The 24,668-nt window shown below is 40.5% G+C and overlaps 1 protein-coding gene across 1 annotated transcript in view; it reads left to right on the plus strand.

Annotated features, from left to right (window-relative positions):
- The first annotated feature begins 211 nt into the window (after positions 1–211).
- The window catches only part of CTPS2 (CTP synthase 2), a 104,530-nt gene continuing 80,073 nt past the window's right edge, over positions 212–24,668 (plus strand). The window contains exons 1-7 of the mRNA XM_040266559.1: positions 212–413; positions 6,156–6,326; positions 10,554–10,654; positions 17,070–17,186; positions 17,334–17,417; positions 18,297–18,377; positions 21,645–21,796. Coding sequence (XP_040122493.1) covers positions 248–413; positions 6,156–6,326; positions 10,554–10,654; positions 17,070–17,186; positions 17,334–17,417; positions 18,297–18,377; positions 21,645–21,796 — 872 coding nt within the window. The 5' untranslated portion in view covers positions 212–247. The remainder of the gene's footprint in view (positions 414–6,155; positions 6,327–10,553; positions 10,655–17,069; positions 17,187–17,333; positions 17,418–18,296; positions 18,378–21,644; positions 21,797–24,668) is intronic.

The following is a 24,668-nucleotide window of genomic DNA, read 5'->3' on the forward strand; positions in this document are numbered from 1 at the left end:
AATGAAGTCAGACGTTTTGCTTGCAGAAAGTATCCACAGCTTCCTGAATATTGACATGAACGAAAAACCTAGATGATAAGACTTTGTTTCAAATACTTAGATAGAAAAGGTGCTGTCGGCTTTTGAAATTTTGGTTCAACATACTCTTTGCTTTACTGGTTTAAGAACATGTTTCTCTTCCCTGACCATTAATTTTATTACCTTTCAGATTATACCTGGGTGCTGGCACCCACCCACTCCTCTGCCAATGAAGTACATCTTGGTCACTGGTGGGGTCATCTCGGGCATCGGTAAAGGGATCATTGCCAGCAGTATTGGGACGATTCTAAAATCATGTGGACTTCGAGTGACTGCCATCAAAATTGACCCCTATATAAACATCGATGCAGGCACTTTTTCACCTTATGAGCACGGTATGAGGGAAAACCCCTTCCCCCCACTCCATAAAGCACTGGGTCAAATTGCAGTTCTTTCTTGTATCTGGGTAATTTTAAGATAGTGTTCCAGAAGTAGAGTTGCTGGATCATTATGGATCTGTGAAGGTTCTCATGGTTATTGATACATTTTTAAGATTGCTGATGACATTCCAAATTAGTCCACACTTTTGGAAAGCAGTATGCGAGCATACCATTCTCACTGTACCTTTTGTAGTGTGGATTATTGTTATTTTTTTTTATCATAAAGGTAATATATTTCTCAACATTTCATTGTTAAGAAAAAAAATGAGATATAGACTGTATTGACCATATAGAATGACCTAAAGAAAATAAAAATCATCTATTTCCCACCACTTGGAATAATTATTATTAATGTTGAAATTTTTATGTATATACTCATTATTTTTATTTATTTATTGGCCACACTGCACAGCTTGCAGAATCTTAGTTCCCTGACCAGGGATTGAACCTGTACCCCTGCACTGGAAGTATGGAGTCCTAACCGCTGCACTGTCAGGGAATTCTCTATACTAATTATTTTTAAAAAGGCACAAGGCTGTACATACTTTCCTTCTAAACTTTTCACATACAAGCAAGAAAGTGTATAAATCATATGTATACCACTTGATGAAATGAACATACTGTGTTAACAGCCCCTAAATCAAAAAACAGAAACCCCCTTTATGTTCTTTCCAGTTTCTCCCCATCTGAAATGACCAGGGTAACCACTATCCTGTCTTCTAACATCATAGATCAGTTGGCTTATTTTTGAACATTAAATGATCCGAATCTTACAGTCAGACTAGTTTTTAAATTGAAGTATACTTGACTTACAATATTTCAGATGTACATCAAAGTGATTCAGTTATACATTATGGTGGTGGTTTGGTGATTTAGTCACTAAATCATGTCTGACTGTTTTGACCCCATGGACTGTAGTGCACCAGGCTCCTCTATCCATGGGATTTCCCAGGCAAGAATACTGGAGTGGGTTGCCATTCCCTTTATATATATATATATATATATATATATATATACACACTTTTTCAGAATCTTTTCCAGTATAGGTTATTACAAGATATTGAATATAGTTTCCTGTGCTATACAGTAGATCCTTGTTGCTTATTTTATATACAGTAGTGTGTACCTGTTAATCCTGAAGACATTTTAATAGATTCTGTACTTCTAAAGGTTGCACAGAATCTGCACAATAATAGGAAATCATTTCCAATTTATTGATATTATAAGCAACACTGTGACAAGAAACTTAAACAATTTTTTAAACATAAATGTCTAGATACAGAATTTCTGATTTGGTGGGTAGATATGTTTTTTAGGTTTTTTAGTTTTCTTTTTTTAAAAAATTTATTATTTTTACTTTATTTTGCTTTACAATACTGTATTTGTTTTGCCATACGTTGACATGAATCAGCCACGGGTGTACATGAGTTCCCAATCCTGAACCCCCCTCCCACCTCCTACCCCATATCATCTCTCTGGATCATCCCCGTGCACCAGCCCCAAGCATCCTGTGTCCTGTATCAAACATAGACTGGTGATTCGTTTCTTACCTGATAGTATACATGTTTCAATGCCATTCTCCCAAATCATCCCACCCTCTCCCTCTCCCACAGAGTCCAAAAGTCCGTTCTATACATCTGTGTCTCTTTTGCTGTCTCGCATAGAGGGCTTTCATTACCATCTTTCTAAATTCCATATACCTTTGCTGAATACTATTCTTTTTAAACTTTACTAACCTGAGAGTAAATGAAAAACCAAAAAAGAGTATCTCATTATGTTAATTTAGATTTCTTTGATTTTCATTTTGTTGGTGAAATGGCTTATTGGAGTCTATGGTAAATCATATATTTATTTGAAACCATCACCCAACTTCCTTTTGTGAGTAAACTTCCACACCCTACTGACTTTGGCCTTTGGCCGCATAGGGTAATGAACTCTTCCTGGTTTGTTTGGAACTTTCCTGCTTTTGAAATTGAAAGTCCTGAATCCTGGAAATACTTTTACTCCTGGGCAAACCAGAGAGGTCAGTCACCTTATTTGGCCATGTGATTTGTTTTGCTCTGTAGGGTTTTAGTGAATATGACATATGCCTTGTTGAAGCATATGCGATGGCATAATTTCACTCAGTCCGTCTTGTGTTTCTGCCCTCTGCTGTTCGAGCTGCCTGCCCCATAGAGAGATTTCTCCTTCAACCCAAGTCCTGGAATAAGAAGACACAGGGTAGACTCACAACTGACCCACAACCCCTACATCACAAGAGGGAGAAATCAATACATGTTTTATAAGTTGCTGAGATGTTAAGGTTGTTTGGTAGGCAGCAAAATTGACTAACATGTGTTATAACAATTTTCCTTTGGATCTTTAAAAACGATTTTCAGGAATACTTTGTGCAGAGTATATTAACCTATACTTACCACATGAATATATTTCTACCCTGTTTGCAGTTTGTCTTAATATTACCTCTGTTTGCTGCTTATAAATTTCATTTTACTGTTTATGTAACTAAATGTATCCACTGTTTCCTTTATGGTTTCTGCCTTTGATGTCACCTGTTAACTTCTCTGACCCAGAAATATTCAAATATCTGTATTTTCTTCTGGCATTTTTAGAGCTTCATTTGCTTTTACTTTATTTTTTTCTTCCAGTTTTATTAACATACAGTACCGTATATGCTTAAGGTATATAGCATAATGATTTGATTTATATACATCATGAAATAATTATCACAATAAGTTTAGTGAATATCCATGATCTCATACAGATGCAAGCTTAAATAAATAGTGAAAAATTGCTTCCTTCGTGATGAAAACTCTTAGGATTTATGCTCTAAAAACTCTCATATAGAACGTAGAGTGGTGTTAATTATATTTATCATGTTTTACATTTATATCTCTGATACTTATTTATATTATAACTGGAAGTTTGTACCTTTTGATTGCCTTCATCCAATTCTACACAGTCCTACCCCTGCTTCTGGGAACTACAAATCTGATCTCTTTTTCTATGAGTTTGCTTTTGAAGTATAATTGACTTATAATACTATGTTCCTGGTGCACAACATAGTAATTGGATGTTTTTACACATTTCAAGGGCTTCCCAGGTGGTACTAGTGGTAAAGAACCTGCCTGCCAATGCAGGAGACATGAGACATGGGTTCGATCCCTGGGTTGGGAAGATCCCCTTTAGGAGGAAATGGCAACTCAGTCCAGTATTCTTGCCTGGAGAATCCCATGGACAGAGGAGCCTGGCAGGCTACAGTTCATGGGGTTGCACAGAGTTGGACATGACTGAAACACCTTAGCATGCAACACTCATAGATTTCAAAATGATCACCACCATTTGCTTTTACTTTAATATTGTTAATACATCTGGAATTTAATTTGATGAAAGATGAAGATGAGGTTAGTAACTATTCCTAATCACAGTTATCAAATATTTCATCCTTTCTCCATTGATTTGAAATACCACCTTTTAATATACACTAAATTTCTCTCTTATTATTCTGTTCTGTTCAGATCTCTTTGTTTATCCCTGACCACCATATTATCTGGAGTAGGAAATGGCAACCCACTCCAGTATTCTTGCCTGGAAAATTCCATTGACAGAGGAGCCTGGTGGGCTACTGTCCATGAAGTTGCAAAGAGTTGGACACAATTGAGCATGCGTGCATACACACACACACCATTTTAATAGCTATAGCTTTTTATTATCCAGTAGGTCAGAATTTCCCCATTATGCCTTTTTTCCTTTTTTTTTTTAACCTCAAAATGTTAGTTGTCTTTAAGACTAACTTCAGAGACCTTTTATCAAACTTGCCCTTTAAATTTATGAATTAATTTGGGGAAGAATTAAATACTGAAATTATTGACTAGCCTATTCAGGAATTTTATAAGTGGCTTTCATTTTATTCATACCTGCTTTTATGTCTCTGAAGTAGAATTTTAAACTTTTCTTCTTATTGGTCCCGTACATTTCCTGAAATTTATTTCTGTGTATTTTACCTACTTTGATTTGTAATGATATCTTTTTTTGTCATATATTAAATTCCTTTATGTAATAGGGACCTTTTGGGTGTATTTTGGTTTTGTGTAGAATTTGTTTGTGCTATCTTATTTCATATTTGTATATATTGAAATATATAAATAAATATACATATATATTTCAATCTTCCAGTACTCATTGTTATTTTATGAGGGCTTTTATTTTTATTTACTTTTTTGTGTGTTTTATTTTGGTAATCACACGTTTTTCTTCCAAATTAACTTAAGTTTCACTGTCAAGTTTAAAAAAATCCGTTGGAGTTTTTATTATAATTCCATTAAATTAAAAAAAAAAAAGCTTTTTGAAGACATGACCTACAGCTTTTCTTTTTCTTCTGTGTGTATGCTAAGTTGCTTCAATCACGTCTGACTTTTTGTGACCCTATGAACTGTAACCCTCCAGGCTCCTCTGTGCATGGGATTCTCCAGGCAGGAATACCCGAATGGGTTGCCATTTCCTCCTCCAGGGGATCTTCCTGACCCAGGGATCGAACCTGCGTCTTTTATGTCTCCTGCATTGGCAGGCGGGTTCTTTACCACTAGTGCCACTTGGGAAGCCCTTCTTTTTCTCCTAGGAACATAATAGATACTACTTTTAAAATTTAAGAATCTAAAATTTCAAGACCTTTGCTGTATACCTGTATTATTACCAAACCAGACTTGGCCTGAATTAACTAAGCGATTTCAGAGATCCTCCCCTATTTGTCAGAAGTTAAAATGATGAAAGTACAAAGACTTTCCCATAGGTCGGTGATTCCTGATATATATTGGAAAGTAGAATTTGAACTAGAAATGGAATTTGGGAAATACAAAATATTGGCGTTTGATTATTTTGTTGTTTTGTCTTTAAAATTAGAGATCTTTCAGATCCCACTGGTACCTTATGAGGAATACATAAATAAGAGTATAAAAGGCTTCAGATTAGCTTCAGAAGCTAGCCAACCTTCCTTTTTTTATTTTTTATGCTGTGAACATCTAGAAATAGAAGTAAATGATAGAATTTCATTAATCAGGGAGAGGTTCATTTCTGGCAAGGTGGCATTAGGACATTGTCCTCCAAATTGATGCCCTTAGTAACACTGGAGACCCAGACGCATAACCAGTAGTCACCACAGGTGCCCGTAGTGTGATTAAGTCTTCATCTATATCCTTCTCGACAGTGCTGTTGTGCAGGTGGTGGCTTATTGCTCACTTTCTTTTTGGCCTCAGTTTCACCAAGTCGCCCTGTGGGCTAATGGAGGCTCTGCTTTTCATCCACTAATAGTGTCTTTAGTCAAGATGGGAGTCAATGAAAATTTTCTTATGCCAATTTCAGAGTCTAGGATACTGATGCTTCGAAGTCAGTTGCTATTTATTTTTAAAACTGCTGTTTGAAAGTCCCTTTCTCATATGGTATATGATGAGTTTGGAAAAGCTAAATCTTGAAGACAGAATTTCACTAAGCATTTAAAAACTACCATTATAGAATACTAGAATGTTTCTAATGCATTATCATGGGTAGATTAGAATTACTCAATTTTCCCATTAAAATAAGGAAATAGTGATAGACTATGGCTTATAAATGTCTTTTACCAGCTTTTTAACATATTGTGTTCATCTTTGGAAAATAATCTACTGGAAACAAATTTTTAATTTTTACATTGCCTTTTTATCCCAGGTGAAGTGTTTGTCTTAAACGATGGTGGAGAAGTTGATTTAGACCTTGGAAATTATGAAAGGTTCTTGGATATTAATCTTTATAAAGACAACAACATCACTACTGGGAAGATATATCAACACGTGATCAATAAAGAGAGGCGTGGCAATTACCTGGGGAAAACAGTACAAGGTATTATATTCCACAAACACTAGAGGGCCCTGTTGGCTGAGCACTCACTGCTTAAAATAGGCCTAAAGATGAGGAGGTCCCTGTGCTTTACAAGCTTCAGTCCTTCTCAAATCCCTCTGTTCTTTTCTTTCCTTCTTTTTCCCCACCTCCAATTTTATTGAGATATAATTGACGTACAGCACTGTATAAGTTTAGGGTGTATAGCGTAATGATTTGACATCATACAATGGTGACCACAATAACTTTAGTGAATATCCATCATCTCATATAGATGAAAAATTAAAGAAATTTGTGATGAAAGCTGTTAGGATTTACTCTTTTAACTTATATAACTTAGAACCATGTTAATTATTAATATATATAATTAATATTGGAGAAGGAAATGGCAACCCACTCCAGTGTTCTTGCCTAAAGAATCCCATGAACAGATGAGCCTAGTGGGCTACAGTCCATGGGGTCACAAAGAATCGAAATGACTGAGCACACACTCACACATCCATCCCCCCACCCATAACCACAAATCTGATATATTTTTTTCCCTGTTTGTTTTTTAAGTATAACTAACCTACAACTAACCTGTGGGGCTTCCCTGATGGCTCAGATGGTAAAGAATCCACCTGCAATGTGGGAGACCTGGGTTTGATGCCTGGGTTGGGACAATCCCCTGGAGGAGGGCATGGCAACCCACTCCAGTATTCTTGCCTGGGAAATCCCATGGACAGAGGAGCCTGGGAGGCTACAGTCCATGGTGTTGCAAAGAGTTGGACACGACTGAGCAACTTCACAACCTACAACACTGTTAGTTCCTGTTACATAGCATAGTGATTTGGTATTTCTGTACATTTCAAAATGATCACTATGGTGTCTATTACCATGTCACCATGCAAACTTCAAGTTTATCCTCCATGTTCCTGATTATATTTTCATCAGTCTTTTCTTTGTTACTAATGTCATTGTTTCCTTTAGCTCCCTTTTCTGCCTTCTTTATCTTTCTTTCTCTAGCTTTTATTTATGAAATCCATAGGGAATCTTCATCACATATCTGATTGGGTGTAGATCTGAGTCAGTTTTTGTCTGTCCTCTTTTTCTACTTTTTTCTTGAATCTTTGCATTGATGATGATTACTTCCTTTTGAAGAATAGCAGTGGGAAGGAACATGGGATTGAACAGGAGAGCAACATGATGACTTTTTTCACCAACCTTTTCCACTGGTCACATGTTTCTGTCAGCTTGGTTTACTTCTACAAAATATCAGATTGATTCTAGTGGAAGCACACAGTTCTTTTATTAAGCAGACACTCCCAAGACATGGGAGAAGACCAACAGCAAAGGGGTGGTAACAACTCCCACTTGGCTTCCCTTTTTATACTCCCTGTCTCCTTCTCTTGGTTCTGCCCTATGCAAAATAGGGCTTGTACCTACCACCAATCAGGAAAGGGAATGCAAATTGGCATACACACAAGGCTGATTGACAGTTGCGAGTTACATAATAACAGGCTGTATTGTGCATGTCCTTCCCATAATTCAGTCTGTTATAATCAGATGTATGTATGTATAGAATATTTATGAACCCTTAAAGCTGGCTACGGTTACTTGAGGACACAGCTGTGCATCAAGGGCGCATGTGCTGGAGTTGGAGAAGCCATTGTGATTATTTCTGTAGCATATTGTGAGCTCTCCTGAGTGTGTCTGGGTTGGTGTTTAGACATCAGCTTGCATCCTTTTCAGGTAGACCACCCCTCTTGCTCATGCCTAACTTCCTACCTAACAATTCTGATTATTCTCTTTTGTCCTCTGCAACCCTTGCCCCTTGTATTCATAAGTTCCTATGTGGTAGGGAACAGGCTAGCAAAGTAATGCTCAAAATTCTTCAAGCCAGGCTTCAACAGTGTGTGAACCATGAACTTCCAGATGTTCAAGCTGGATTTAGAAAAGGCAGAGGAACCAGAGAGCAAATTGCCAACATCCGCTGAATCATCAAAAAAGCAAGAGTTCCAGAAAAACATCTACTTTTGCTTTATTGACTACGTCAAAGCCTTTGACTGTGTGGATCACAGCAAACTGTGGAAAATTCTTCAAGAGATGGGAATACCAGACCACCTTACCTGCCTCCTGAGAAATCTATATGCAGGTTAAGAAGCAACAGTTAGAACCAGGCATGGACCAACAGACTGGTTCCAAATTGGGAAAGGAGTATGTCAAGGCTGTATATTGTCACCCTGCTTCTTATATGCAGAGTACATCATGTGAAATGCTGGGCTGGATGAAGCACAAGCTAGAATCCAGATTGCCAGGAAAAATATCAATAACCTCAGATAGGCAGATGACACCACCCTTATGGCAGAAAGTGAAGAAGAACTAAAGAGCCTCTTGATGAAAGTGAAGGAGGAGAATGAAAAAGCTAACTTAAAACTCAGCATTCAGAAAACTAAGATTATGGCATCCAGTCCCATCACTTCTTGGCAAATAGATGGGGAAACAGTGACAGACTTTATTTTCTTGGGCTCCAAAATCACTGCAGATGGTGACTGCAGCCATAAAATTAAAAGACGCTTGCTCCTTGGACGAAAAGCTATGACCAACCTAGACAGCATATTAGAAAGCAGAGACGTTATTTTGCCGTCAAAGGTGCATCTATTCAAAGCTATGGTTTTTCCAGTAGTCATGTATGGATGTGAGAGTTGGACCATAAAGAAAGCTGAGCACCAAAGAATTGATGCTTTTGAACTGTGGTGTTGGAGAAGACTCTTAAGAGTCCCTTGGACTGCAAAGAGATCCAACCAGTCAATCTTTAAGGAAATCAGTCCTGAATATTCATTGGAAGGACTGATGTTGAAGCTGAAACTCCAATACTTTGGTCACCTGATGCGAAGAACTGACTCATTGGAAAAGACCCTGATCCTGGGAAAGATTGAAGACAGGAAGAGAAGGGGATGACAGAGGTATGAGATGGTTGGATGGCACCACCGAGTGGATGGACATGAGTTTGAGCAAGTTCCAGGAGTTGGTGATGGACAGGGAAGCCTGGCCTGCTGCAGTCCTCAGGGTCGCAGAGTCGGAAATGACTGAGCGACTAGACTGAACTGAACTGAACTGCATGGTAGGGTAAAGATGCTAGTTTCCCACCCCGTTTAAATCACCTTCAGGTTGAAAAGCAGGTGAGAAGTAGATAAAGAAATTGGACAGATGGAGCTCAAAAGATCAGCTGTATTACTGCTGACACTGGATGGTGTGGCTTAGATCTCAACTATTGATGCAATTGTGCTTTCTAATAGTTTTCCTCTATTGAGAAAACCTGCGGGAGGGAGAGTTTGCTGCCTCATACCAGTCACCTCCCCAGATTAGGGAAAGGGCAAGGTCCCAAACATGGACCTGCAGTCTGAGTGCCTGTGCTGCCCACGTGGAGGGGAGAGCTGACTTACCCAGTCCTCACAGAAAGGTGTTGGGCTGGGCATGCTGCAATGGGTCGTTCCAAATGCACCAATCAGAGACGACTTCCTCCCGCCTCGAGTGAGGGGAGGAGTGCCTGGGAGCCCCAAGGGCCGGTGGGGCAGGTGACTGACTTGACAGGCGCTTCTCCTCGTCAGCTTCCCAGAGGCCACCATTTCTCCTTCTTACGTCGTATTAGGTTAGTTAATTAGAAACAGAAACACTTTTTTTGGTTTCTTTGGCTGAGACCAGCAGCTGCAGGCTTGCTCAGCACTTAGGTAGCCCAGGGCTTCGTGCTCGTGGAGATGCTACCTTTTAGCCTCTTCAGCTGAGAGTAGCCGCTGTGGGCCTCTGGTCAGCCTGCAGGCCTCCTCAACATCCTCTCAGTGACTCCTCCCCACTGGCTGGTGGGCTGCCCAGAGTTTGCAGGGCTGGGCCACTCTGTGTCCTTCTTCCCCTGGGAATTCGGCATTCAGCACCCTTAGCGGCCCTCCTTGCACAGTTTTTCGTTGGCATTTTAGCTGTTTTCTAGTTGCTTCAAAAATGGCACTTCTGCTCTGTGTTTCTCTGGGGTTGGTGGGTTTCAAGAGAGATGGCATAACATTTAAATGACTAAATCTCTGTTGGGTCAGTGATATTAATTTCAGTGACATGGATAGTAACACTAGGACTGGAGCTTGTCTCATTTGCCAGGTGGCTTTCAGGTTATTTGGGAGGTCAACAGACACTAATACATTCATTTCTCATAACCGTGACACTGAAATACTCTCTTGTGCTAATTATTACCTCTTTTTGCAGTTGTCCCTCACATTACTGATGCTGTCCAGGAGTGGGTTATGAATCAAGCCATGGTGCCTGTGGATGGTCATAAGGAAGAGCCCCAAATATGTGTTATTGAGGCAAGCATGGAACTTTATTTTTTTATAAGTTTGTATCCTTATGAGTTTAAAAAAACCTTTTTTTTAAAGAAAAAAATGGAACTACTGAGATTTTTATTTTATTTGTTAATTTTTTTGTCTGCACCCTGTGGACATGTGGGATCTTAGTTCCCCAACCGTGGGTCAGACCTGCGCTTTCTGCCATGGAAGCAGGAAGTCTTAACCCTTAATGGTTGGACTGCCAGGGAAGTCCCTTCCTTATAGGTTTTTAAGCAGCTGATCTTCCTTCATTCAAGGAATGTGAATAGATGGTATCATGTGTGCTGGACACCCAGCTAGGAGGTGGGATTACAGCATGGAGCAATATAGGTGGTCTTTGCTCTTTTGGTCACAAGTCAGTGGGCAAGCTTGGCTTAAACTGGATGAGTACTCCTGGGGTGGGCATGCGCCAGTCTGTAAGTGGGGACCAAACAGTTGCAGAATGTGTTCTACTCAGTACTGTTTGCAAAATGCTTTGAAAGTAAAGACGGAGTTAGGGAAGTCCAACCGTAGAGGTAGTTTGGAGGTGAGAAGTATTAGCTGTTTAAAGAAAGAGCATAGTATTTTTACTTGCCACTTGTTCACTGCTTCCCTTCCTCTCAATGTGCAGAATGAGAATAACATCCATGTACTCCTTATCTAAATGTCAGTGATCTAACTGCCAGGCAGGAGAGGAGAATAATGAACATTTTTTGTTTCTTAGAGGCAGACTGCCCAAGTTCAAATTTCTATCATGGCCCCCAAACAGTGTTTGGCTTAGTGGTTAAGAGTCTGGAGCCAGACTGCTTGGGTTCATAGCCCAGCTGGACCACTTATCAGCATGGTACTGACACACACACAAAACTATGTGAGGTGGAAGTGAGAGGAGTGCTGGAGGGCAGAGAGGGGGAGCACACTCTCATTTAACCCTGCGAGGGTCTATAGATACTGTTAGTAGCTGGCTGAAAAAAGAAGCCAAAGTATCTCAGGTGAGTAACCAGTAGAATTACCAGTTAAGATTGGGATCTGCGGATAGGGGTACCAGAAAGCTGTATCCTCATCTGTCACAGCAGGAAGTATACCTACAGCCTTGAGCTGTGGTAAGTCGCTTCAGTCGTGTCTGACTATTTGCGACCCTATGGACCGTAGCCCGCCGGGCTCCTGTGTCCATGGGATTTCCCAGGCAAGGATACTGGAGTGGGTAGCCATGCCCTCCTGCGGGGGATCTTCCCAACCCAGGGATCGAACCTGCATCTTTTATGTCTTCTGCACTGTCATGTGGGTTCTTTACCACTAGTCCCACCTGGGAAGTCCAAGAGGGTGCCTGAAATGGCTAAGTCAAGAAAGAGCTGAGCTGGATGAACTTTGGTTTAGAGATATGGAGGTCACCAGAAGAAGTCCCAACAGAGAAGTTAAAGAACTTGTTTTGGGGAATCAAACTTGGGAGAGGGAAGAGTGGGGCAAGGAACTCTTGCTTTTTATTGTAAGTTCTGCTATACAATTTGTTTCTTTAACTATGTGCATGCATTGTTTTAATTTTTGAAAAAGCACAAATTAATGCCAACTAACAATATCAGTATCTTAAAGATCAGTCCAAGACTGATTTTATTCAAGCCCAGCAGAGGGATGGACAAGCCCTCACTCCTTTGGTTTACACTGATTATTTATTGCAGAGTACCACCTTGTCCAGTACGGTAGCCACTCACCACATGGGGCTGTTGAACACGTGAAAGGAGACCATTCAAACTGAGGTGTGCTGTGACTTTAAAATATAACTGGACTTCATAGACTTAGTATTAAAAAAAAAGAATGTAAAGCACCGAATAATTTTTTAAAAATTGGCGATATGTTGAAATGATAATATTTTGGATATACTCTGCTATATAAAATGTAGTGTTAAAATTAATTTCTCCAGTTTAATTTTGCTTTTTTAAATATGGCAACTAAAAACTTTAAACGTATGTGTGTAACTCACATTATATTTCTGTTGGACTCTGCTGGTCTAGTGCTTTCACTGATTTTTGCTGTTGTTCAAGCAACACTAAAGAGAAAGGATCTTCCCAGAATTGGTCCTGGGGCTCAAAAGTAACGACCAAGCCTGAACATTTTTTATAACTTTTCTATTGATTTTTTTCCTCACTTTTAGGTTTTGATAGGTGAAGGAATAGCTTTTTCTTAATCCCAGGAAAAGTTCGAAATGGTCATGTATATGAATGTTTTGCATTTTATTCCTTGATTCTGCTCTTATAAAATATATATATATGTTTTAAATAATAATAACAAAAAGAGAAGAGTAAATGTATTTTTTAAAATGTAGTTGAGCTGCTGCTGAACTTCACCAAAAAATATAAGCCCTATTTGGCCGTGGGAGAAGTCTTCTTAACACTTCTTTTTCATCTTCTTAGCTTTTCTAGCTATTGCTTTTTGAGAATCCTCTTTGAACAAAGCTTTTATACTGTGCCAGGTTGTCCTCAGCAAAACCTCTTCTCTAGTCAACCTTGTTTATATTTGCTTATTGGACACAAATCAGGTATCCTTTTGGGTTCATTTTAAGTTGTGCTCAACAGTTGTGCTTGTGCACAATGTAAGATTTTAAAGAAGGACCACGAAAGCTGATTTTTAGTTTTAAACATGTAGAAGCTGTTGAAATGTCTCCAAAGCCTTTTTTTTTTTTTTTTTTTTTTTTGGCAGATGAGCCCTTTGCTTCTTAGACCAGTGGAACTGACAGACTTTATTCCTATCACTGCAGGTCATCCAAGCATGAGCCTGGAATAGTTTACACCTGACTTAAAGGAATAAAAGATTTCTTCTTTTCCCCCCAAAAGGACTCCTTTACTTTTTTTTTTTTATTTTAAAAGTTGTCTTAGGGGGATTCCCTGGTGGTCCAGTGGTTAAGACTCTGAGCATGGAGAGAGCATGGGTTTGAGCCCTGGTTGGGGAACTAACATCCCACATGCTTGTGTCCAATAAATAAAATAAAACAATTTTTTAAAAAGTTGTCTTAATCTTCTTGTATATGTCTATTTAATTTTATTGAAGTATAGTTGATTTACAATGTTGTGTTAATTTCTGCTGTACAGCAGATTCAGTTATACATATATGTAAGGACTCCTTTAGTTTTATTTTTATGTTTTAACTAAAAATTTATGCAGCTTTATTGAGATATAACTGACATATAACATTGTATTCATTTTAGGTATGCAACATAATGATTTGATATATGTATATATTGGGAGTAGATGACCATAATAAGTTTAGTCAACATCCATCATCTCACATAGTTAAACAAACTTTTTTTCTTGTGATGAGAATTTTTAAGATTTATTCTCAGCAACTTTCTGAGAAAGATTCCTTTCCTTAAAGGTGAAGTGGACATGGCACATCTCATAGATTTGCTTGCTGCTGCTTCAGTTTGCATAGATCTTAAAACGTTGTTATGGGTGATATTTTCCCTGTTGTATGGGAAGAGAATTAACTTAGGACTACTCTAGTAATAACTGAAAGTTTCTGATCACAGTGAAGGTAATGGTGAACCAAAGGAGAGGTAATGGTACTTTCCAAATTGGCAGAGAGAATGCAGTACCAGTATAGGCCATGTGGGGGCAAAAGCAGATAATGTTTACAGTTTTTGCTTCCTTTTCTGGATTCCCTGCTTGTTCCCAGAATACCGCCCCCATCAAAAACCAGAAAATGTCTCTTTACGGTTTAAAGTGCAGACCTCTTTTTTTTTTCCCTAATTTTTTTCCCCATTAGCTTCTGATACATTATAGTTAGGGAGCACTTACACCCCTGACCGACCCCCCGCCCCCCGCCGCCGCGCCCTGCCGCCCCGCGACCAGTTTCCTGATTGCATGTTTTATTTCTTGAATTTTCATAATTAAGTTTGTCATTCACTTATAGAATGACCATATATTTCTATCTGTTCCATAGCCAGGAGACTTGAATTTTAATTTTGTTTTGTTATCTTAGTTAAAGTTAGTAAAGAATAATTTCTTCTGTAACAATGAAATCCTTGTACATCTTAGTTTGATCCTGTTGTACTTATGGTAACAGGTACTAGAATGCTGTGACCTAGGGCTTATATTAAATTTCGAGACCTTCTGTCCTGTCCTATTAATCTAAATACTCAGCGCTGCCTGCAGGGCTCTGGGCTAGTGCTGTAAGTTCCTGCCCTCAAGGACCTTACAGCCTAGTGGGGTAGAGAGATAGGAGTGGTGGTTTAGTTGCTAAGCTGTGTCTGACTCTTGCAATCCCATGGACTGTAGCCTGCCAGGCTCCTCTGTCCATGGGATTCTCCAGGCAAGAATACTGGAGTGGGTTGCCATTTCCTTCTTCAGGTGATCTTCCCGACCCAGGAATCAAACCTGGGTCTCCTGCATTGCAGGCAGATTCTTTACCCACTGAGCTACGAGGGAAGCCCAAGAGATAGGAGATAAGAACTCAAATAAAATAATGGCACTCTGTGCTGTGTTACTAGGAAGGGCACAGACAGAGTGCTTTAGGTGTGTGGTCAAGGTTGCACTCTCTGAGGGGCCTACAGCTCTCTGGGCTGAAGGATAAAAGGGAAGCAGGTGTATATGAAGAAGGTGAGTAGGAGGGCCTACGGGGCAGGAAGGAAGAGCATGGCCTGTCTGAGGACTTGAAAGGCCAGTGAGATTGAAGTGCAGAGGTGGAGGTGGGAGAGTAGGGGGATGGGAAAAGGGCAGGTGGGAGTGGGGACATGAGATGAGATTAGAGACATGTGCAAGGGCAAGATCATTCAGGTCCTTTTGTTAGCTGCCTAAAGGAGTTTAGATTTTATTTTTAGTGAAGCAGAGAGCTGCTGAAAAATATAAGCATGGAAGAGATGTATTCTGAATTTTAAAAGGTCACTCTGCTGCTATATGACAAACAGTTGGTAGGACAGGAGAGGGTGGAAGCTAGGAGGCCATTAAAATTGGGGGCAGCCAACTTTGTAAAGGGCTAGATAGTAAATATGTGTAGTTTTGCAGGTGAGAGAGTCTCTGTCACAACTACTCCACTTTGCCTTTGTAGTGCCCAGGCAGCCTTAGGTGATGTGTGAGTGGGTGGGGCTGTGTGCTGGTACAGCTTCATGTGTAAAACCAGGCAGCAGGCCATCTCAGCCACCCCGGGCTTAGATGATTGCAGTAATCCCTGCAAAAGGTCATGTTGGCCTGGGCGTCTAGGGTGGTAGCAGTGGAGAGGTTTGCAAGCATATTTTGGAGGTACAGCTCACTGGATGGGGTTGGATAAGGAAAAGCAGGTGCATTGAGGATGATTTCCAGACCTCTAGCTTGAACCAGTTACTGGGAAGAGATGCTGTTGCTGAGATGAGGGAGGAAGCACCGAGATAAGCAGGCCCAGGGCTGTGGGGATCAGTTCAGTGTGGGACATGGTAAGTTTGAATACTTGCTGACCCATCTGAGACATCAAGGACAAGTTGGCTTCAAAGCCCAGTGGAGAGATGTCAGGGCTACAGGTAGATTTTGGACCCAGTCAAGTACTCGAAGCCAGGGAAGGTGGTGAATTCTGGGCTTGGGTCCACCAAGATCTCTTCTTTCTCAACATCCAGATCATTCCACTTAGTGCTCCAGTTTTATTCTTGCTTATTGTTCTTTGGCTCTGCCTTATTTTCCTCGCTCACTTCTGAGCTCCTCAGGAGCAAGCAGGTTGTCCTAAATTCTTCCTGGGGGCTTCTTTATAGTGTTGAGCCTGTAGTAGATACTCAAATGCTAAAGAATTAATTTAAAAATCTATGTGATAATCTTTGAGTATTTAAATATGGTGAGGATGAATGGGTTAAAGTGAATTTTATCTTCGTCTAAGTAAAATGCTTAAGTAACTTTATTGGCAGTACAATGTAAATTAAGTTAACATTTATCAAAGGATTACACTGTCAGGAATATTCTCAGGGCTTTCGGTACTATTTGTTTCAGAGAGCCAGCATGTTTTAATAGTAGTGATTTAATTCTGGTAGTACTACCATTACAGGGAGGCTGTTCTGCTACATAGAAGGGTGTGTGTGGGTGTGTGTGTGTGGGTTCATGCAGAGATGGAGAGAGAATGCTATTTCACACTGGGCAGAGCCAGATGGTTCTCTCCTTTCTCATATTGTCACTGGATTTGAAATCTCCCTTCCAGTGGGACCACTGGTAGAAGCTAACTGATCTTACTCCTGGTGGTGTGTATTCTGAGTCTTTTTATCTGCTTAGAAATTCCCTTCTCTTTTCTTAAAGTGCTCCTTTTCTTTAAAAAAAGTTTGTTTCAGTCTTGGTGAGATGAAGGGTTCATAGCCTTTTAGCGATCCCCCATTTTCAGGGGACTTTAGTTCTTATGCTTAGTGTAATAAGAATTGTTCTATTAGGCTGTATACCATGGAATCTATATGATGTCTTGTGTCTTTTTTTCCCATTCCCAGCTGGGTGGCACCATTGGAGACATTGAAGGAATGCCATTTGTGGAAGCATTCAGACAATTTCAGTTTAAAGCAAAAAGAGAGAATTTCTGTAATATTCATGTTAGCCTTGTCCCACAGGTGAGTTTTCCAGATAAGTATGTAGACAGCAACTCCTGTAGGTTTTCTTGTGATGCTCTGTTTATTCCACCTTTTAAATCATGGAGCCATTCATTATCCAGAAGAGCCAGATGTCCAGCATACTGACAGTGACCCACTTCTTTTCAGCCCAGTGCTACCGGAGAACAAAAAACCAAACCCACACAAAACAGTGTCCGTGCACTGAGGGGATTAGGCCTGTCTCCTGATTTGGTGAGTTAATGAGAGTGGGTAAGTTTTGTGCACTAGGACCTCCATTTCCTAACCTGTAGCATCATCTGAGTCCTAGCTCTCAAATGGTTTCAGTGACTGAACTTTTTGTATCTGGGACCTGGGGAAGGTTTATTCCCTCATCATCAACTATTGCTTCACACATTTCTAAATTGGCCATCTGTTCTTCTCCAGGCCCTCATTTGATTGGCCACACTGACATCTGGGCAAGTGCAGTGTCCTGTCATTTGTGTGGTCCCTGGGTCCTTTGGAGAGAGTTGGGACCTGGGAGATTTCCCTCTGAGCCTGCTAGGTTGGGTTAGCCCTTCTCTTGTTTATAGCAGTAATCCAATTATGGCCAGTAGTCTAGATTGGGGTGAGCAAGTAAGGGCTTGCAAGCCTGCTGCCTGTAAAGGAAGTTGTGCTGTGACACTCTGCCACTCATTGTCCACATTTGTTTATAGCTGCCTGTGCACCATGGCAGAACCATTGAGGAGTCAGGGCAGTGACTGCATGGCTGCAGAAGCTAAAGCTTTTGCCATTTGGCCCTTTAGAGAAGCGTTTGCCTAACTGGCTTTCTTCTTGTAGTCTTAGGAAGTAACATTTGTGAGCCTCATGTCTGTTCACCACATATGCTGTGACATTTCTTACCAGTGGATTTGTGGTGAGTTTGGTTACACTTGCTTGTATTAGTGCTCAGACCAATTTCTAGTAACCCAGTGGGATGCCAAGGATGGAGAAGTCAAGTCTCCATAAAGTCAAGTCAAGACTCGGTCAAGTCTCTCGGAGCAAGATTGACATAGCTTCCTCCTGAAAACCAATGGTGGTGTAAACAGCTCAATAATTCTTGCCTGCTAACCTGTGCATGACCGACTTTGACAGATTGTCTGCCGGAGTTCAACGCCCATCGAAATGGCTGTGAAGGAAAAGATTTCTATGTTTTGTCACGTGAACCCTGAACAGGTTAGTGCTACTCTTTAGATTTGATTGCCTTGCAGGCACTTCTGCTGATGCGAGCGTTTTACACCTCTTAAATTATCGCATTACTTTTCACAATGTTTATAAAAGCTTTGGGGGACTCATATGCAACTATGGCTCCCTTGCCCTTAAGTGAACAGTTTTGAGACTACTTTCTCCTTAAATAGATTGTGTATTTCACTCCTTAACTTTTAATTATAGGTACAAAACCAGGCGGATTTTTGTTTAAACTTGCAGTCCAGCCTCTGGAGAGAGAACCATTTGAAGCCTGCTTATCGTCTCTTTATCTTGTCTTTTCAGGACATTTAGAGCTTTTGCTTCAATTTCTCCTTTGTACTTGTTACAGCTTAGCTCACCCCAAACCACACATTACAGTGACATTCACACTATCACTTCTGATTACATCAGTGGCCTCAGTTCAATTCATTGCTACAAAAACTCCTGTGATGTGGGTTCAGGTCCTCTGTTCTGTAGGACTTTCCACCTGTGTATCTGAGAACTGGCTTTTCTTTTATCCACTTATCTCTGTCTCTTGTTTGTAATAAGCTCAAGCACAAGGGATTGGAGTTTAAAAGGTGATTTGATGGATGCTCAGGAAAAGGGTGAGGTTTGGCAAAAACCTTTTGTTTCCTTCAGATTATCTCGAGGTTTTCTGAAGCCTAAAAACCACCTACTCAGATTTCTTGAGTCTCAGGAGTCAGGCTGATGTATTCATTGGCTGATGCTTCAGGGTCAGTGCACAAGTCTGAATGCCTTTGAAAAATGTGATGGCAGATTTAAAGCACTCCTCTGTATCTGTATGTCATCAAGCCATTTTTTTTTTTTTTTTGTAAATAGTACTTGGTATGGATATCACACACATTTTACCTGGTTTCTGAAATAGGAGGAGGATACAGCTTTTAGAGTTGGGTTGCCAAGACCTCTGAAAACAGATGATACAGTCCAAACTTTCAACCATGTGAAATTTCTTTTCTTTCTTTATTTTATTTTTTTTTTTTGGCTGCACTGCATGGCTTGCAGGATTTTAGTTCCCTGACCAGGGATTGAACCTCAGCCACTGCAGTGAAAGCACTAAGTCCTAACCACTGGACCACCAGGGAATTCCTGAGTTTATTTTCTTTATAGATTCTGAAGAATGTTCTATCTTGTCAGTCCACAGGCTAGCTTATTAGTCATTTTGTTTTAGCACATTGCTTAAAAATTTTTTTTTATTGAAGTACAGTTGATTTACAATGTTGTGTTAGCTTCAGGTGTACAGCAAAGTGAATCAGTTATATATATACATATATCCACTATTTTTTAGATTCTTTATATAGGTCATTACAAAGTATTGAGTGGAGTTTCCTGTGCTATACAGTAGGTTCTTATTATTATTTATTTTATATATGGTTGTGTGTATATGTCAATCCCAGTTTTCCAATTTATCTCTCTCCCTTGCTCCCACCCTCCTTGCCTTACCTTCTAGTAACCATAAGTTTGCTGTCTACATCTGTCAGCACATTGCCTTTTTTAACATGAGTTAATTCTCCCTTTGCTTAGTTCCTCGTGAACTTGCATTTAGAGCTTTTCTCACTTGGATTGCCGAGGAGGGAGTGGAAGGTCACAGGCATCTCTGTGATGTGCTCTGTTACCATGATATTTGAAAAAATGTCTCTGGCCTGGAGGATAGATGAGTAAATAGCTCCACGCCCCATGCCTTCCACTTCTGGGAGTTGTGGCTGTCCAGAGATTTAATTTTAATTAATAATTGGGATGGAGCCTCATATCAGTGACATCTTGGCACTTTGAATTGCATCAGGGAATGCACAGATGAGACACAGTTGTCTTAAAAATCAAGTTGTCAATGTCCAAACAGCTTAAGAACCCTTGGTTGGATAGCTATGGATTTGGAAAGACTGAACACAGAGTTTGCAGAACATTTCTTGGCCTTTATTTAGGATGTGGCAGATCCTTAAACGCCTGCCAGTAGCCCTTTATCTGTACTTGAGAGGATGGTGAAAGCTCATTAGGGTGTGAAAAACAATCGTACCACCTGGTATTTAAAAGAGCCTTTCTCCCCTCATAGGTGTAATTAATTTGACTGTGTTCAATGTGTGCTTATAAATTTACCCAAATGAAGGGCAGACAAAAAAGCAACTATAGTAGCAGCTACAACAAAAAATGAGTGAACGAACAAACCACATAACCATACTTAGAAGACAAGGTGTATACTAAGTCTACTGTCTAAACCTAGATTTAGGAGATAGTGCCTTGGGCCATGTGTCTTGGATACTGACATATAAAGCATCCATGTTCCAACACCAAATCTCTGACATCCCTGGGGTTCCTGCACTTCAACTCAGATGCTCAGTACCTGGAGTGAGCATCAGACTCTGTAGGCCTTTATAACACTGCCCTGCACTTCAGACACCAGCCACAGGTTTCCATTGTTCCAAGCCACCCCACTTCTGCCTGGCTGACTACAAAGTTGAAGCTTCTCGTAACCACCTCAGATTTGATAATTCTCTAGAATGACTCACAACTCAGAAAAGTGCTCTGCTTATTACTATTTTATTATAAAAGGTGTAAGTGAACAGCCAGATGAAGAGACACATAGGGCAAGGTCTAGAAGAGTCCCAGGCACAAGAGCTTTTGTTCCTGTGGAGTTAGAGGGCACCTTTCCATTACATTTGATATTCACAGACGAGGATGCTCCCCTGAGGCCTGGTGTTCACCATTTTTATTGGGGTTTCATTACATGGGCATGACTGAGTAAATCACTGGTCACATGACTGAACTCGGTCTCTAGCTCCCATCCCCTCCCTGGCGGTCAGGTAGCTGAAAGTTCCAGCCTTCTAATGACTAGCTTGCTTTTTCTTGTGACGCCTCTAATCCTAAAGTCATCTCAGTGCCAGCCTCGTTAACCTAACAAAGTTATTCCTGTAACTTAAGAAATTTCAAACGTTTAAAATATGTGTGTGTATTCTTTGTTCCTAGTTCCTGGCACAGGAGATATATATATATATATATATATATATATTCTACCATAGCATCCATGGTTCCAGGTGTAGAATAATGACTTCAGTGTTTTGTAATTAGATGAAACTAACCTTGTGTTAATTCTGACTCCTGTTTAGTTGCTGGGTTCTTGGTTTTCTTCTGTCAGTATAAATAAACTGCCATCTCTCTTGAGTTTTGGCTCATTCTTGTGTATGTTTTTGTGGCATATTTGAATCATTCCATTAAATATGGTGTTTTATCATCATTAATCAGGTCATATGTATCCATGATGTTTCTTCCACCTACCGAGTGCCTGTGCTTTTGGAGGAACAAGGCATCATTAAATATTTTAAAGAGAGATTGGATCTGCCCATTGGGGATTCTGCAAGTAGTTTGCTTTCCAAGTGGAGAAATATGGCTGACAGGTACTGTGAAAGGAATTACTAATGTAATCTTCCTTAACTCTTGGCTTTGGGGGTAGGACTGAGGTCTACCTTAGAAGATAACTATGTAGCAGTCTGCTTTCCACCTGGGCATGTTTGGTTTGGGAAATATCTAAAGCTCTAGCATATTGTCAGGGTGTTTTGCTGTACTCTGAAGATTTGCAGGGCCTTTGATTTTGCTCTACTTAAACAAAAGTGAATTGAAAGAACTTGGATTCCAGAATTTAAAAAAAGTTTTGGAAGCATTTTGATTTATTATTTAGTCTCTGAATATTTTAAACACTTTAAAATGCTATAGGCTTTGTTTTGTTTTGCTTATTTTTAAGATTTGGCTAACATTCCTTAAAGGAAATCCTTCTGAATAGGAAGTTTTGGCTGCAGCATTGTTGTTCTCTCCTGCAGTTACGAACTATCAGTGTTGGTATTAAAAACCCCTGATAGGTTTTAGCTTTAAGACAATCATATTAATTTCAGCAAGGTTTGTCTAATTTGATGTTGTATACAGAGGAAATCCCCATCACCTATTTTCTTATATAAATGTTGATGAGGCATGACTCCATAGACTCCTGGCTGCTTCACTTCTCATGTAGCTGAGGTAGAGGCAGTTGGCACAGTAGTTACAAATGTAGGCTCAGTGTTGCTGAGGAGTAGATCTTAAAAGTTCTCATCATAAGAAAAACATTTATAACTTTGTGTGGTGATGGATGTTAACTAGAATTCTTGTGGTTACCATTTTGTAATATATAAATATATTGAATTATCATGTGTGACTGGAACTAATTAATGTTATATATCACTTATATCTCAATTTAAAAAAATGTAAGCTCTGGTGTCAGGCACCATAGATTCAGACCCTAGCTTCTCCTTTCACTAGCTGTGTGAGTTTAGGCAGATTACTTAATCTCTCTGGGCTTGTTCTCCCATCTGTATATAACTAGGGGATGCTAGTACCATGCTGTGGCAATTTGGAGAGAAAATACTGTGGGCCTTAACTTCACATCAGGCACTATTGGCTACTGATGTCTGTTACAATAATCAAAATATTTGGGAGGGGGAGCTTCCCTGATTGCTCAGTTGGTAAACAATCCACCTGCAATACAGGAGACCCTGGTTCGATTCCTGGGTTGGGAAGATCCGCTGAAGAAAAGATGGACTACTCATTCCAGTATTCTTGGGCTTCCTTTGTGGCTCAGCTGGTAAAGAATCAGCCTGCAGTGCAGGAGATGCCGGAGACTAGGGTTTGATTCCTGGGTCAGGAAGATCCCCTGGAGGAGGAAATGGCAACCCATTCCAGTATTCTGGCCTGGAGAATTCCATGGACTGTATAGTCCATGGGGTCGTAAAGAGCTGGACACGACTGAGTGACTTTCCCTTTCCCTTTCCCTGGTGGCTCAGTGGTAAGGAATCTGCCTGCAGTGCAGGAGATGCAGGAGACTAGGGTTTGATCCCTGGGTCAGGAAGGTCCCCTGGAGGAGGAAATGACAACCCACTCCAGTATTCTTGCTGAGAAAAATCCCCTGGACGGAGGAGCCTGGCGGGCTACAGTCCATAGTGTCGAAAAGTGTCAGCCACGACTGAGTAACCGAGAGCATTGACTGGTTAGAAATGGGACAATTTGAGCTTCCAAACATAATAGTTTTGATTTGTCAAAACCCATGAAATGTGTTTAAATGAGCAAATTCATAATAAAACAAGTGATTTGATGGCGACAAAATCACTGACCTTTGATAGGTAACTAGTAGATTGAAAGTTCTTTTGCCCTTTCATTTTAAAATTTAAAAAGCGTTTTAGAATTTGTGGGGTAAGTAGAACCAGGAATGAAGTGCATTTTCTGAACTTAGGTGCTCCAATGACTGGTGATAGTTAAGCCCCCGTCCTCCAGAATGCTTAAGGAATCAGTCACTTTGTGGGAATTTTCTAGGTACTTGGGGCTGATCCTTTTTAAGCATGAGAAACTTTAATATTTTAACTCTGTATTGAAACTAGTTCTAAACTATACTCTATGCCTCTGTGCTTTTTAAAGCCAGAGTTTGTTTTTTGTACTAGTTTCCTGTGTCTGCTATAACAAGTTACCACAGAATGGGTGGCTTAAACCAACAGAAATTTGTTCTCTCACAGTTGTGGAGTCTGGAATAGGAAATCAAGGTGTGAGCAGGGTTGGTTCCTTTCGGGGCTCTGGGGTAGAATCTGCCCCATGTGTTTCTCCTGGCCTCTGTGGGCTAGCTTCCTTGGTGTTCTTGGCTTATGGCCATGTCACTCCATTCTCTCTCTCTCTTGCCACATGGCCTTCTCCTTTGTGTCCTCTTCCTTTCTCTTTTATAAGGATGCTTGTCTTTGCAGTCAGGGCCCATTCTATCCAGAATGATCTCATCTGGAGATCCTTAACTTAATTGCATCTGCAAAGTGTTCCCCCCCACCCAGATATGGACACATTCATAGGTTCTGGGGGACGTATGTTTTTTTGAGCCACCATTGAGCTCAGGATTCAAGCAAGGGGAATATTGAGCAATAGTCTCTCTGCGTCATGTTGGCTGTGATGTTGGTTCATTGGTCATAGAGGTGTGAAGTGTCCATTCTTTAGACCCCGTCCCCTCAGTACAGGCTCTAGAGAGATAGATACAAGAAGGCAAACAGAAGTCAAAGGGGCAGCCTTGATCATGGAGGTCCAGTGCTGCTTAGAGGCCTCATACCCGGCTGATGGCTGAATGGAGAGCACGAGGGGAGGGAGGCGCTAGACTGCAGGTTCAAGAGCGCAGGAGGGCACAGGGGTGTAAGCTTAGCTTATCTCCCCGGACGCTGGGCTGCCCAGTGGCCTCCCCTGTCCCACCTGGCTGCTGCGTGACCCCTCATTCCC

This window comes from Oryx dammah, unplaced genomic scaffold, assembly GCF_014754425.2.
Source record: "Oryx dammah isolate SB20612 unplaced genomic scaffold, SCBI_Odam_1.1 HiC_scaffold_23, whole genome shotgun sequence".
Taxonomy (NCBI): Eukaryota; Metazoa; Chordata; class Mammalia; order Artiodactyla; family Bovidae; genus Oryx; species Oryx dammah.